The 17,215-nt window shown below is 35.9% G+C and overlaps 1 protein-coding gene across 1 annotated transcript in view; it reads right to left on the bottom strand.

Annotated features, from left to right (window-relative positions):
* Positions 1-17,215, bottom strand: part of LOC136027263 (BUD13 homolog) — a 36,279-nt gene that overhangs the window by 3,140 nt on the left and 15,924 nt on the right. Inside the window, exons 4-5 of the mRNA XM_065704338.1 lie at positions 13,248-13,944; positions 8,347-8,492 (exon numbers count right to left, since the gene is read on the bottom strand). Of these exons, the coding sequence (XP_065560410.1) occupies positions 8,347-8,492; positions 13,248-13,944 (843 nt within the window). The remainder of the gene's footprint in view (positions 1-8,346; positions 8,493-13,247; positions 13,945-17,215) is intronic.

The following is a 17,215-nucleotide window of genomic DNA, read 5'->3' as shown; positions in this document are numbered from 1 at the left end:
TGATACCAATAGTTACATCAAAAGAATTATATTTTAATGCTGATTTTAAATGTTTAAGTTTAGTCTTATCCATCAAAAGTTACGAACCTGAAAAAATTTGCCTTATTTTAGATAATTGGGGGAAACACCCCCTAAGAGTCAGAGAATCTTAACGAAAATCACACCATCAGATTCGGCATATCAAAGAACCCTTCTGTAGAAGTTTCAAGCTCACGTCTAAGAAAATGTGGATTTCTGTATTTTTTCCCAGAAGAGAGATCACAGATGCGTGTTTATTTTATTTTTTTCCAGGGATGATTGTATCGCCCAGTGGTCCTAGAATGTCGCGAGAGGGCTCATTCCAACGGAAATTAAAAATTCTAGTGCCCTTTTTAAGTGACCAAAAATTGGAGGGCACCTAGGCCGCCTCCCACGCTCATTTTTCCCAAAGTCACCGGATCAAAATTCTGAGATAGCCATTTTATTCAGCAAAGTCGATAAACCTAATAAATACGTCTTTGGGGACGACTTGCTCCCCCAAAGTCCACATGGGAAGGGCTGCAAGTTACAAACTTTGACCAGTGTTTACATAATGAAACAAGAGCTCATTTGGACGAGGTCGGAAGAGCCAAGAGCCAAGAGCTCATTTGGCACTTGTGAGAAGGTCAGAACCTAAAGTTAAACTTTATAGCACAAGATCCTTCTAAATATCAAATTTCATTAAGATCTGGTCACCCTTTCGTAAGTTACAAATACCTCAATTTTCAAAATTACCTCCCCCCTCCCAATTCCACCAAAGAGAGCAGATCCGGTCCAGTTATGTCAGTCACGTATCTTAGACAGGTTTCTATTCTTCCCATCCAGTTTCATCCTGATCTCACCGCTCTAAGTATTTTCTAAGATTTCCGGTCCCCCCAACTGCCCCCCCCCCTAATTACGTTTGATCCGGTTGAGATTTAAAATAAGATATCAGAGTTACGAGGTCCTTCTAAATATGAAGTTTCATGAAGATCCGATCACTCCTTCGTAAGTTAAAAATACGTTATTTTTCTTATTTTTCAGAATTACCCCCCCCCCCGCAATTGAGCGGATCCGTTCCAATTATGTAAATTACGTATGCAAGACTTTTGCTTATTTTTCCAACCAAGTTTCATCCCAATCCTTCCAATCTAAGGGTTTCCCATCATTTTAGGTCTCCCCACCCCAAACTTCCCCCAATGTCACCAGATCCGGTCAGGATTTAAAATAAGAGCTTTGAGCCACGATATCCTTCTAAAAATCAAATTTCATGGAGATCCAATCACCCATTCGTAAGTTAAAAATACCTCATTTTTTCTAATTTTTCAGAATTAACCCCCCCCCCCCAACTACCCAAAAGAGAGCGGATCCGTTCCGTTTATGTCAATCATCTATCTAGGACTTGTGTTTATTTTTCCCACCATGTTTCATCCCGATCCCTCCACTCTAAGTGTTTTCCAAGTTTTAGGTTTCCACCTCCCAACTCCCCGCCCCCATCACCAGATCCGGTCGGGATTTAAAATAAGAGCTCTAAGACACGATATCCTTCTAAACATCAAATTTCATTGAGATCCGATCACCCGTTCGTAAGTTGAAAATACCTCATTTTTCTAATTTTTAAGACTTACTCCCCCCCTCCCAACTACCCCAAAGAGAGCAAATAAGTTCCGATTATGTCAATCATGTATCTGGGACTTGCGCTTATTTTTCCCATCAAGTTTCATCCCGATCCCTCTACTCTAAGTGTTTTCCAAGATTTTAGGTTCCCCCCCTCCAACTCCCCCCAATGTCATCAGACCCAGTCGGGATTTAAAATAAGAGCTCTGAGACACAATATCATTCCAAACATCAAATTTCATTAAGATCCAATCACCCGCTCATAAGTTAAAAATACTTCATTTTTTCTATTTTTCCGAATTAACCGGCCCCTTCCCCCCCCCCAGATGGTCAAATCGGGAAAACGACTATTTCTAATTTAATCTGGTCCGGTCTCTGATACGCTTGCCAAAGTTCATCGTCCTAGCTTACCTGGAAGTGCCTAAAGTAGCAAAACCGGGACTTTAGGTTTTCCCCCTCCAACTCCCCCCAATGTCATCAGATCCGGTCGGGATTAAAAATAAGAGCTCTAAGACACAATATCATTCCAAACATCAAATTTCATTAAGATCCAAATACCCGCTGATAAGTTAAAAATACTTCATTTTTTCTATTTTTTGCGAATTAACCGGGCCCCCACTCCCCCCCAGATGGTCAAATCGGGAAAACGACTATTTCTAATTTAATCTGGTCCGGTCCCTGATACGCTTGCCAAATTTCATCGTCCTAGCTTACCTGGAAGTGCCTAAAGTAGCAAAACCGGGACCGACAGACCGACAGACAGACCGACAGACCGACAGACAGACCGACAGAATTGGCGACTGCTATATGTCACTTGGTTAATACCAAGTGCCATAAAAAGAAATCACCAATGCAACAGCACAAACCCATAAATAAACATACAGCATAAAAAAAACATAAAAACAAAAAAGAAAAACAGAAGTAGAAAGGAAGACTGTTTTCCTACTTTAGTAATTAATATAGATTAGTACTTGAATGAGACCTTAACCCTACTCATCCATCCCATTACATAGGTCAAACAGGATAGCCATACACAATCAACCATAAAGAATAATCCATGGACAGACGGTTGTGTCGTAAGTAAGTATAAGTCGTCATTTACCAAATATTGAAAACAATAAAAAAGACAAAGAATTCAGAGGCGACAACCCAACAAAAGGGCTCATCAGGAGAATACACACTTGCCTATAGGGTTTTGGCACTTTAAATTCCCTACCCAGGCAAGTGGCATGCCTACTATAAATTCCCTATGGTATCCCCGTGCTAGGTATCAGCCCAAAATATATGCCTATGAAAAAACAAATATAAAACAACCAAGTAACTCCAGAACGAGCGTCTCTATTCAGTCTATTGATGCAAATGTGATCTAAATAAAATTCAAGGTAATTAATGCAAATTAAGACCTTTTGAAAATACAACGCACGCAAAATTCTCCGGAAATCCACTGTCAAAAATTAGGGACACGCCAAATTCAGTAACAATGAAAATCAAAATCAACCGAAGATATAAATCAACCTAAGTATTTCAAGATAATTCTTTCTGTATTTATTTAAAAGTTCGTTATAATGAAAACTAAATTTTTCAAATTGCCAAGTTAATTTATTTGCAGAGAAACCTCTTAAGGCCGTGATTAAGTGAACTTGAAAACATCGAGATTCAAAATTGAAGTTCGGGTAGCCTTCTGTATCTCAATTCTCTAGAGACCGTCGATTGTCAAAAACCCTTCAGATAGCACTTATTCATTTGGTGGAAATAGCGGATTAATTATACCAGCTTGTCAATTTGGTCTGTAGGGCGATCTGAAACGATTCTTTCTGGCAAAAAACTTGTAAAAAATTCAGGTAGCTGAAAATATTCTATGGAACTGTTCGAAAACAGAAAAATACATCGAAAAATGGTTGCAATCATCTTACAGGTTATTGTCTTCAGCTCATGATAGTACCGATTTTGTTCTAAAAGCAATATCCTTCATAGAGTACACTTGTGAAAAAGATCTAGACATTTTCTCAGATTTCTAAGCAATTAGAGGAAATAGAGCAAAATCCTAGCAAACATTCTGTAGCATCTTCAAGAAGATACAGCCTGATATTAAAAGCGGTATCTTCCGCCAATGAATACTTGAGTACTTTTTAAAAATAAGTTTTCAGTTTAACATAGGGTTTTTGAGTTTCATCAGTTCACTTAATCACGGCCTTAAAATCAATTTTTTGGCTTAAAATTTCACATCTATTTTTAAAATCAATACAACTACTATAAATCCTTGCATATCTAAGTAACTGTAAAGAAAATGCTGAATATGTGATATTTGAGTGCATATTACTTTCCGGGAATGGGAAATTAATCACTTTAAATTCAAAATCATCCGTTTTATTATACAATTTAAAACCTAATTTATTATTATCAGAAATATTAATATTCAAATCTAAGAAATGATCTTCTAGACCTGTGCCATGACTAGTTTTAAGAGTCAGCTCTGATAGATATATATTTTTAGAAATATCAATAAATTCCTTACAGTTTAAAACCAAAATATCACCTAAATATCTTTTATTATTTGACAGAACATGTTTTAAATTATTTGGATTATTCTTATCCATCATATATCTATATTCGGGTTGACTTAAAAACAAGTCAGCTATAGATGGGCTGGCATTCCCCCCCCCCCTCCATAGGAATTGCTACAATTTGCTTATACAAATTACCATTAAATCTTATATAAGTAATATATAAAACGAATTCTAATAAATCAAAAATCATATCTAAGCTGTAACATCTAGAGCTAACTGTAGTCTTAAAGCAGTTTGTCCATACAGCTTTTTTATTATAAGTGTCTAATTTTAAGAACCTCTTACGAGATAAGAGGAAAATTTTCTTAATAACGGTTTTTAAATTTTCTAACACTACATGAAGTGATAGATTGGTATACACTGTCGCAAAATCGAGAGACTCAATTCTTTTAGCTGAAACCATTGTTAAAGAGTCTATCACCTGCAGTGAATTATTAACACTCCAGTATGGATTAAAATTTGAAAATTTTTAATACCAGAACAATAGGTTTTAAGTTTATTTATAATTTCCCTTAAAATTAAAGATAGGTCAGTAGCAGCAATGCGTGTTGAACATCTAGCTGCTCCGACAATAAACTTGGTATAGGGGATTCTTATGAACTTTTACAGTCCAATATAGGAAAGGGAACTTTTTATCATTGTCATTAATTCTAATATTGAATTTTTTTTAAGTATTTCTTCAGTTTTTTCAATTAAATTTTCATCTTCTAAATTCACCTTTTCGTAAAAATTGGTCGTACATGACTCCCTTGTTAAGATATCACAACACAGATTCTGAAAAATTATGGCAAAATGATTATTATAATGGTTATTGGGAAGTGTACAGACGTTTTCAGAGAGAAGTTTCTGGTTGGTGGGGGGAGGGGGGTTTACGTCGGAGGATCTTACCATGGAATATTTTAACATGGGGGAAGAGAATTTCCATCAAGGGAGCGCAGGATTTTCTAGCATTATTAAAAAAATAAAAATAAAACTAAACATGAAAAAGTTCTCTCAACAGAAAGTAAGGAGCAGCATTAAAACTTACAACGAACAGAAATTATTACGCATATGAGGGGTCCATCTCCTCCTAATACCTCACTATTTACGCTAAAGTACTTTTTAGTAATTTCAACCATTTTTTCTACGGCCTTTGTGATCCAGGGGTCATTCTTAAGGAGTTGGAACAAAATTTAAGCTTTAATGTAAAGAGCGAGGTATTGACGAGGGGGCGAACCCCCTCTAAAACGCAATAAAAAATGCGGACATAAAAGTTCGTTACGTAAGTTTTGATGTCGCTCCTTACTTTCAGTTAAAAAAAACTTGTTTTTTTTATTTAATTACTTATTAGGCTCCCTTTTAAAAATTAATGTTATGTTGTGTGTGTGTGTGTTTGTGAAGGGTTGGAAGAGATGATGGTTTTGGTGAGGGATTATTTTTCTCCAGTTTTTTCTTTTGTTATCATGCTATTCCCTTCTTTTTCAATGTGTAAGAGTTTCTTGGTAGTAGTTTAAATAGGACATTCCCTCTTATTAATACTGATGGAATGAAAGTTGTCTATGAGCTGACATGATTTATTCATCCTTTCTTCACCTCACTTTTTGTTTTATTTTGATAATGGTTGAATATCAAGCTTATCCCCATTTATAATGGGGAACTTGAGAAAATGAGTGTCTTATCTTTCTAGATTTTATCGGGAAATTCTCCGTGAAGATGATGAGGGTACAAATGCAACCGACTGTCTAAATTCAGAATATGCGTTTACAGCCGATTTTTTTATATAAGATAAGCGTGGCTCTCCTTCAGTTATAAATATGCATGTCTGATCACTTTGGGATTATGTTAACAGTGAATGGTTTCTTCAGAAATAACACCCTTCAAGGTGATGAAATAAATCAAAAGCCAAGCATAAATGAAGGTTGCCAACGTGGGTTTAGAAGGGAGCTTTCAGTTAAGCGATCCAATTTCCAGGAATGAGTTCACGGCGTGAATAACAATTTTTGCATGACCAGATAAAGGGCATTATAAAGAGTATAACCGAAAATTAAATTCACTTTCTAAAAATCGAAGGAGCATTTTGAACATAATTTTAAAGAAGTGCAAGGAGTTCCTGCAAAGGCGAGGAAACTAATCAAGTCCATGACCAATCCTGATGCAAGATTGGCAGTTCCAGATATTTAACCACGCCGTCTACTAATAGTATCCTGCTATACTAGTATCCTGGTATCCATTTAATGTGTCTCTATTTTGAGGGTATGCTCCTTATAAGCCCAAACAAGCTTTGCTTCGGGCCATTTGCTTGTTTTGTTTTGTTATTTATATTAATAAACCCATCTTTCTCTCTTTCTCTATGGTTCTAAGCGTTCAACTACGTTCGGTTACCTAGCAATGGTGCTTTTGATAATTTTTTTTTTTTTATGGTCCTAGTAGTTTTTTTTTTTTTTTTTATTGTTGTTGAAGCCTTTCACTGATACTGAGTTATAAAATGCTATGAAAGAAATGAAGGATTGTGCAGTAGCATCAGATCTCATTAGTACTAAAGTGTTTTGATCTATATTTTGGATAATATCTAGTAAATTCTTGTGTCTGATTAATCACTGCCTGAAAATGGCATGCATCCAGATGAAATCAATATTGGCTGTTCCCTTTTGAGAATAAGTACCAAAGACGATGTGAATAATTCCCAGTCAATATCTTTACTTTTGGTTACTTGACGACCGTTCGAAAGATTAAAACATTTTGTGCTGGTTGTAATATTGAAGAAAACATTTCCGTTCCATTCAAGTCAATTTGGCTTTCGCCAGATGAAATCTACAGAGCAGGCGTTTTGATTTTTGACGAGTTTTATTAGTCTTACTCAATATCCTTGTTTAAGAGTACAGGCTATATTTTTAGGGATAATGAAAGCATTGGATATTCTTGAGAAGACTATTCTTCCATCGAAACTTCCCCGCGTTGATATTCATGATAATCCCCTCGTTTCAATTAATTTTTCCATCATTTCTTTCACAGTGTTACAGAATTCAATGTTGTGTTGCATACAAACATAGTAATTTTTCAAACTCAATTTGTTATAAATAAAGTCAACTTCGAACTTTTAGGTCTAATTTCGATTAAAGTGTGAAATACAGCCTTTGTTTTTGGGCAAAATCAAATATCAAATCATAGCCAACTAGTTTTTTATATCTAAAATCAAAGAAAGGGAGAAACTCGACAGATAAGAAACTCAAGTCCTTCACTGGAAAAATAATGAATATTATCACGCGTTACCCACCAAAGACATACAGTAAATTATATGAATACTAAATACACTTATTAGTTGTAATATCTCCCTCTTTTTCTGACTTAACATTAGGCCTTAGTTACAAGAGCCCTTTCTAGTAAGAGCTTACAGCAGGTCTCTGTACACATCTATTAAGCTACCCTATCTTCTATCAACTAATCAAGCCCTTACTATTTCATTATTTATTAGAAATGGTTAAAAACAAAGAATATACATACTGTAAAAAAGGCGTATTTAATAAATAAGAGGCAGGATAGATTGACAAAGAGTTAGGTGAATAAAAACGGTTTGGTATCTCTAGCTCAATGACTACCAATAAGGTAATTTTATATACAAGGCTACATATGTAAAAATTCAGTCTGGCAGGTCCATGTGGGAATGTAACACAGAAAGTATTTCTTGTAAAATAGCTACTAATAACGTATTTTTTACATCACACTCCGCAAGCACGCACAACTGGCTGGATGAGTAAACTCTCAAGAATTGAAAGCCTGGAAATATATCTTATCTCCATGCAAAGGCGATTCCTAGAACAACTGCAATACCCGACTGGCTACGAAAATAGCAAATGGATTTTACTTTGGAATAGTTCCATACTGTTGCTCCTTTGCATGTTTTTTGTGTTCCCTAACAAATTTACGGAAAACCGTATTCAGTGGGATAGCAATTTCGGATTCGAACTGCCAACCACTCCCCGAAATTTGTAGCAGTCTATGAAAGTAAGCAAGTTTTTGCTATGTAATTTGCAAAACAAGAAACCTTCCTTAGTTGATCCCTTCCCACCTACAACTCGAGTTAAATCTCTAAGAGATATTCTTGCATCTACGCTAGCTACTATTACAATAGTAATAGTGTTTATTTATTTCAATTAATATTTGCCAGATATAATAAAATGATTTTTACCCTTTTCCCCAAGCTTTGTACTTTTTCTCTAGCTCTTGGATCTTTTCCTCCTTCTCTTTCTGTTTTCTTTGCTTCTCATCTTCTGCTCGCTGCTTGTCAGCTCGTGCAACTGTTTGAGCTCCTCTCCCAGTTACATCAGAAGGTGCCTGAAAAAAAAAAATGGAAAACTCGCTAAACATAAAATTTGTCTAAGTCGACTATATTATAAAATATATTTTCATAGAATTTATTCAATGTGAGGAAGTGGGAACAAGTTCTGCTTGAAACTTATATCCTTAAATCCTTTTACCAAGTGGTTTTCAAAGCACAAAAAAAGCAAGAAAAAAGAATACCGGTTCGCCCAGAAATTGAGCCCAAGAAAGGGACAACACACTTTTTTCCAGATAGTTGTAAACTTCATACGTAAGTCCCAGGGTCCATGAAACCCATATGCGGGAAATTTTTTTTAGCTTGGGGACAAGGGCTCCAAAAAACGGGCTCAAAAGTGGGTTAAAACACTTTATTTTCTAATAATCTTGAAATTCATATCTGTAGTTCCTTGGTACTGGCGGACATAGGTTCACCAAAAACGGGAGGAAATCTTTTTTTCTTCGTGAACAGTTCGGAAATTGTATCTGGAAGTCACTGGGTCAATGGGACCCATAGCATTGAAAAACATGAAACCATAACCTAGTGACTATAAAACGTTTCTTTGATTTTCGGACTTATCGGTGAAATTTGTGTGCATCCAATGTTCTTCATTTTCATACACCCACCACATAAGTTAAAATAGTGCCAACTGTCTCGCTGAGTTAAAGAAGTGGCTTAGGGGTGGGCGGCAGCACTGCCAAGCTGAAAAGGAGCTAAATACGTCGTACTCACTTCCAACATTTTATGAAGAGGGTATAAAAAAAAACTAGTTCACTGACGAGACAGATGCCTCAATCGTCAAAGCGATAATGCCAACAAGTAATCTTGACTGTACATTACTTTTGGAATTTTCTTTTAACAGAATTATAAGAAATATCTTTTTTCTTTATGGCCAATTTGAGCTACAAATGAACATCCTTCATACATTATATTTCAAAAATGGGTAGCTAATTAGTCTGATACGCAGTAAATTTTCGTCATCATTTCATTTCTTTTGAAAAAATCCTTTGGAATGTACAGAAAAATAATTGGTGAATCATTTTTTGATTTGTCAATTAAAAACATTGCTTTGGCAAACAATAAAGAATACTTCAAAAATTACCAAAGTCTGTTTTAAAAGTTATTTTTGGCATCAGTGCTATCTACCTTCGAATGAGATAGAATGATTTTTACAAAGAATCAAAATTTAGGTCATTTTTACACTGAGTCAAGATTTTGTTTGTCTTTACACAGAGTCATTTCGCAGTTTGGGCTCAGCCAGTGGCGGTTCTGGCTTCTCTTGCGTCCGGGGCAAAATCTTGATTACCACCCCTGTCCTGTCTCCCAAAAATTTCTTGACCAAATTTTAAGATGATTTCCATTTAATAAAGAAATTTGATTACAAAATATCACAAGAGAACATTAAGATTAATTCAATTCTATCTATTTTCTTTTATTTCCGAGGAATGGTAATGATAATATGGAAAAAAAATATGAAGATTTCGGATTCAATTTGATTAGACTTTCGGCCAACTATGCCATCTACTTTGTTTAAATATAATAAATTTCTTAAATTGTAAAATGATTACAAATTACAGGAAGTTATAAATAACACTGACTTATCCGAAATTTTGCACCGCAAAAATTGCTGCTTCCGCCACAAGCCCCCCCCCCGAAACCACTCTGGGCTCAGCTCAATGTTGCACTGAGTCAAAACTTAGCTCATTTTTCCATCGCGTGACCTAGATTCCATGGTTGGGATTTAGTCTGTTTTCGCAACAATTTAGAATTGATTCGAGATTTTGCTTGTTTTGCTCCGAGTCAATATATAGCCATGAGTAAAATTACAATCTTTGACCTAACTTATGTTTGCATCGTTTGACTCCCTGGATAAAGCTGTAGCTCATTTAGGCCTTTCTTGTTAGGCGTTTAGGCCTTTCACAAGCTAAGACCTTTCTCGTTTTGCATCAAGTTTTTGTGGGCCGCCTGTTCCCCCCACAATCATACAGATGATTTATTCCATTAAAAATTTAGTGGTGGAAGGAGGGATGGAAGGGGTTATAGTCTCTCTAAACTCGTTTTGCATAATGCAGCTAAATTTTGCCGTTCCGAATCAGCCCATTTATGCATTAAGTCAGTCTACTATTTGGACTTAGCTAGTCCGAGAACTAAGTCACGACACTAGAAACTATTTCATCCCTCCCCTATCACAAACTAAAATACCCTGCATGGTTCCGATTGCAGCAAAGGAGAACAAAGCCACATCTTCTACTAAAATTAGATGTAAATGTAAAAAAGAGGCCTTCCGCATAATTTAGAGTCAGACGATCATTTTAAAACTTAGATCCGACACCAACATCATGGGGGAGTGACTAGAATGCCTGGGGACCAAAAAGGTCAAATTACGGGATCTACATACCAGCTGCACATTCGATCCCCCTGAAAAGGCATTGGAGAACTGCCCCCCCCTCAATCCCCTCAAGGTCCTTACATTAATTTTTTTTCATAACACTACCTCGAAAATTATTACTATCCTTTAAAATGTAATGCGTGATAAAACTTATGGGGCGGGGTATTCAACTTCCGTTCGAACAAACAAAAATTCAATTCTTTCAAACAGTTCGTGATAACGAACTGTAGTAAGGAGCGACCCGGCTAAATAGTAACCAAACTCTAAAAAATGGAATTTTGTACCAATAGTTAAATCAAAAGTATCACATTTTAGTACTGATTTTAAATATATAAGCTTCATGAAGTTTAGTCTTACCCATCAAAAGTTACGAGCCTGAGAAAATTTGCCTTATTTTGGAAAATAGGGGGAAACACCCCCTAAAAGTCATCGAATCTTAACAAAAATCACACCATCATATTCAGCGCATTAGAGAGCCTTACTGTACAAGTTTCAACCTCCTACCTACAAAATGTGGAATTTCGTACTTTTGACCAGAAGACAGATCACGGATGCGTGTTTATTTGTTTGTTTTTTTTTCCAGGGGTGATCATATCAACCCAGTGGTCCTAGAATTTTGCAAGAGGACTCATTCGAACGGAAATGGAAAGTTCTGGTCCTCTTTTTAAGTGACCAAAAAAATGGAGGGCATATAGGCCCCCTCCCAAGCTCATTTTTTCCCAAAGTCGTCGGATCAAAATTCTAAGATATCGATTTTATTCAGCATAATCGAAAAACCTTGTAACTATGTCTTTGGGGACGACTTACTCCCCCGAAGTCCCCGTGGGAGGGGCTACACATTACAAACTTTGACCAGTGTTTGCATATAGTAATGGTTATTGGGAAGTGTACAGACGTTTTCAGGGGGACTTTTTGGTTGGGGGGAGGGGTTGAGAAGAGGGAGTTATCTAGGGGAAAATTTTCATGAAGGAATTTGTCATGGGGGAAGAAAATTTCCATGAAGGGGGCGCAGAGTTTTCTAGCATTATTTAAAAAAAAAAAACAATGAAGAAATAAATATGAAAAGGTTTTTTCAACTGAAAGTAAGGAGCAGCGTTAAAACTTAAAAAGAACAGAAAATATTACGCATATAAGGGGTTCACCTCCTCCTAATACCAAACTCTTTACGCTAAAGTATTTTTAGTAATTTCAACTATTTATTCTACGGCCTTTTTGATTCAGGGGTCATTCTTAAAGAATGGGACACAATTTAAGCTTTAGTGTAAAAAGCAAGGTATTGACGAGTGGGCGAACCCCCTTTTATACGTAACAAAAACATACGAATATAGAAGTTCGTTACGTAAGCTAATCCGTAAGTTACGTATATCTTTTACTAATGAAAACGTTCGTAAAAATTAAAAGTTCTAGTCGCCTTTTTAAGTAACCAAATGATTGGAGGGCAACTGGGCCTCCTCCCCCGCTCCTTTTTTATCAAAATCATTCGATCAAAACTATGAGAAAGCCACTTAGCCAAAAAAACAAATATGCAAATTTTGTTTTAATTATTCATCTGCGGAGAGCCGAAATCAAAACATGGATTAACTCAAAAACGTTCAGAAACTAAATAAAAAAAAAGATTAACTGAAAGTAAGGAGCGACATTAAAACTTAAAACGAACAGAAATTACCCCGTATATGAAAGGGGCTGTTCCCTCCTCAACGCCCTGCTCTTTACGCTAAAGTTTTTACTGTTTTAAAAAGTAGAGTTGAGAGAAAGAGTCAAACTTTAGCGCAAAGAGCGGGGTGTTGAGGAGGGAACAGCCCCTTTCATATACGGATTGATCTCTATTCGTTTTAAGTTTTAATGTCGCTCCTTACTTTCAATTAAAAAAAAACTTGTTTTTTTTATTTAATTCAGTAAAGGCTTTAACCCTGTGCAGTATGGCTCTTAAGAGTGTTGGATTTGTTCTTGTAATTTTTCTCAAGATCACTTCCCTAATTAGGAGTGATTTCCGTCTTTTTCTGAAACCATGCGAATGTTCTATAACTACTAAATTTCGGTCGGCAGCTTCATGCTTAATAAATTTGCGTGTTTTGAATCACCATAAAGAAAAGATTATTTTTCCGTATATGTTGGTATCAGAATTTAGTTTTTTAAAGTTTCAGATTCTTCTACTAACAAAAGCTGCTCTTTACTTACTGCTTACTACCCTGAACGGTTTGAAAAACATGAATAAAGTAGCTTGACGTACTTTTTATCATCATCACTTATACTTTGATACTATCACCTCTTTAGGTATTTCTTCAGAGTTTAAATGTAAAATAAAATTCAGAAATAAAATAGAAAATTTAGTTTTCTAGGTGACATAGCACAAATAATAGCAGGGCTTAGATAGTGTGTTTACCTTTTTGAATAATTCAACTTCTTTTTTCCTTATTTCGACATTTTCTTGTCGTAAAGTCTCTCTAGATTGAAGACCTGATCGTTTTCCCTCGAGCGTCCGTTCGACTTTCTTTCCAGAAATTTCTCGACTACCTTGCCCGTTCCTTTCTAAGTTTCGTTCTATCATTCTCCTTGCAGGAGAAAGATCACGATCCTTCATTCTCTTTGGTGACAAATCGGAATCATGCTCTACTTTGATACGGACTGGAGACTGGTCAGAATCAATATCTTCTCCTTTGGTATCTCTTGAACTGATAGTTATTTTCCTAGCAGGAGAAATGTCTAAGTCTGAGTCCTGTCTTTTTTTCCTTGGTGGTGAAATATCAGAATCATCACCTTTTCTTCGATGAGGCAAGCTCACATCAGAATCAGTATCATGCCTAGAATATCTACGAACTGGTGACTCGTCAGATTCTGAATCATGTCGAACCTGTCTATTAACTTCACGCAAAGTTATGTCCTCAATAGAACTGGCAACTGTCTTCCACTTATTCCGATCAGAAAAATTTTCTTTTAAAATAGCTTCTTTTGGTCTTTCGTCAATGTAATCTGCTATTTGGGGTCGTTCTTCTTGAGTTAGGAATTCTTCAGGCTCATCATCTTTATATAGAACACTAATCTTTCCCAAGTCGTAATCGTCGTCAATAATTCTAATGCCTCTGTAAGATAAACATATTAATTAATGATAGCGTATAATAAACTGACAATACTATATTTCACCTTTGTAACCTACATGTCGAAGTTGTTATTTTAACCATAAATACCAAAAGCAAGAACTTTTGAATGAGTGAGGCATGTCAGCGGATAATTTCAATAGTATGAAGGATATGATAATCCAAAAAGCAAAATGTATTTTACAGCGAAATATTTGCATCATTGAGGGAATTTGAGGAATCATGGGGGCGGCGGGTTGGGGAGGGGATCCAAAATTGGCTTGGTCCGTCCCTCCAAAGCATAGGCACAATTTTAGTGACAAAAATGTAAATGTTAAGCATACAATGAAAGGAAATTTATTACGAATACAAGAATTCCCTTTATTCACTTTATATGAGGCTACTAATTTTGAAAAGTCCACAGTAGAAATTTAGGACGTCAAAACAAAATCAGGAAAACTATTGAAATTTGTCGAATTTTGCAAACTTATTAATAGTCGTTGTCAATACGTGAATCAATTATAAGCAATTGCCATGAATCAATTAGTTCATTTAACTTTAATTAACGCTATATGAATCTAATAGGCATCGACGATGTAGTGATAGAACACACACTTGCTACACAGATGGCCCAGATTAGACTCCCAGTCAATACAACTTTTTAAACTAAAATTTTTAACTGAAAAAAGTAAACAAAAAAGTTGGGAGAACTTTTTTTTTAATGATTTTATCTCCAATTCCACAAGCAAGTACTTTTTTTTTCTCTAGCTACCCGGAAAAATGAAGCTTTTTAAGGACAAAAATGAATGCATGGGGAGGTTATAACATATTTTAAGACTATTTAACACAATGTCTTATGTTTCAGCATAAAAATATATACCGACCGATTATCAGTAAATACTAACGAGTTTTTACGTCTTGGTGACCCACGCTTTCATGTTTAGCCTTTAATTATATTCAAGTTTTCCAAATTAAAAGATAAACAAAATTATGTCTTATTACATTTGGAGATGAAAGCGTGTTTTTAAGATTTTTAAGTATTTATTATTCTAATTTAGTTTCTGTACTTTTTTAATGATTGTTCTGGAATTTATTGTGTCTTCACTGAAACATTAGCCTCAAATATGTAATCAAAGATCTTTAATTTGTACTGTCTGGTTTTGTTTTGAACTATTTTGTTTTAGGAAAGGTGCATTGCAGTTGCATCCTCATACTTCCCAGTAATGGCTAGAAGTAAAAATTCCAAAACATAAACTTGGTGGAAATCAAACACCATCTGAAAAATGTATACTTAACGTGTTTTAATCATCGGCTTCCGTGTTTAAATTTCAGACTAGTAGTCTACAAACTGAGTTTATCGTACAAAATTTGGTCAAATTTAGAATCTTTTCGTTATGAAAAGATGAAGGCTTCAAACTTTGTTTCATTTAAGGATGCTCATACTGTAGTTTGAGTTATATACTCGTACTTATAATTACAGACGAATCCAAAGACTAGTGTATATATTAGTGAATCCAAAGCCTCTAAATACCAATCTTAGCGGAAATTAAACACCAAGCGTGGAGAATGCACTTACTGCCTTGTGAGTTGGCAAAATTTGTTTGATAACTTAAGCCCATTCCCTAAAAATTATCCCTGAATGATCAATATCCGGGATAGAATCAACATGTCAAAATTTACCCAAGATATGTGGGATGGGGGTGAGAGTGATAAGGTTCAAGGTCCTACGAATTACACTTCCCACGCTATTCCTGGGCGATCACGAAGAGCAAAGGTATAGATGGACCGGTTCATAAGGACTGTGATCTTAGAACCCCCATGAAACATTCAAAAAATCATACAGAACCAAACAATAAATCGGCTTATGGTCAAACAAAAAAATATAAAACACGTGCTCAGCATTTAGATTTCAGACAATCAGCTGAAGATTTTAGCCCATTCAAAAATGATCAGAGAACAAGAGGAGACAGAGGATGTTTCAAAATTTTTCGACACAGGCCCACAAATTGGAGGGAGGGGGTGCAAATACCCCCCCCTGAACTTTGAAAAATGCTATCTTGTTTTTATTTTATAGCTATTTTCTATTTTTGCAATGTGCTATATTAAAGCAGCGAGACTGGCTAACTGGTTGTTTTTATTTATCACTCCTGTGCTTTGTTTTGCCACAGCTATTAAATAGCACTGTGCTCCTAAAACTCCTAAACATGGCGTCAAACCGAAACACAAAGTACAACCTTACTAGAAAAGTCCTTATAGGACTTTCTCCGAAAATCCTATAAAAGAAATTTAGTCCCTTGGCTTGAACAACAAAGAAAAACCACAGGCTTGAAAAACGAGGAAAGTGGCTGCAGCCATGAATTGTGCATTGAAAGCATCTTTTTTCCGTTTCTCTTTCTCTGCAGCTAGTGGGGCACTGAAACATCATAGAGAGCTGTTAAATGGCTCATTTTAAAGGAAGTTGCTACATATAGTACCTTCTTTAATTAAAAAAAAAATAATAATCAGTGTTGCAGTGGTAGCTGCAACCTAGTAAATCGTGGTTGCTGCTAATTATGAGAATTATGATCAATGGTTATCCGCAGTTTTAGATATATTTACTTATGTTTGTTCTGTTTTTTATATCTTTATTAAAAAACAAATCCAAAAAAATCCTTGACCCTCCCCCCTACATTTTGGTTAATTGGCACCGCAGTTTTGAAATTCTTTAATGTTTTCACAACACTATAAAACTGTGAAACACAACTACTACTACTACTAATAACTCACTGTAGCACCAAGCCGCCTGAGGCCAACACAGCTACGCACGCTCATCCTCCAGCCTAATCTATTTAAAGCCTCCCTCTTTACACCCTCCCAGGAAGTTCCCAATTCCTTTAAATCTTTATTTATGACATCCTCCCAACCCAGACAAAGACAGCCTGCTTTCCGTGTAGCCCCAGACGGTTGGCCAAAAAGGACAATCTTCGGTAATCTGTCGTCCTTCATCCGTAGAACGTGGCCTAGCCATCTCAGCCACTCAGCCTTTCTTTCATTATAGCCCTAGAAATCAAAATTGGGCCACATTTTTCGTACAACCTACTGTTTGAAATACGGTCAGTCAGCCGGGTACCCAAAACAATACGTAGGCAATTTCTGTGGAAAACATCTAGTAAATTTTCATCTGCTTTTCGGAGCGCCCATGCTTCAGAGCCATATTTGACCACTATCATCACTGTAGCTTCCAATATTCTAATCTTGGTTTGAAGACTTATCTTTCTATTCTTCCAAACTTTTTTTA

Source organism: Artemia franciscana, chromosome 5 (genome assembly GCF_032884065.1).
Source record: "Artemia franciscana chromosome 5, ASM3288406v1, whole genome shotgun sequence".
Classification (NCBI taxonomy): domain Eukaryota; kingdom Metazoa; phylum Arthropoda; class Branchiopoda; order Anostraca; family Artemiidae; genus Artemia; species Artemia franciscana.
Note: the sequence above shows the minus strand (reverse complement) of the source record. Positions and strands in the feature narration are given on the sequence as shown.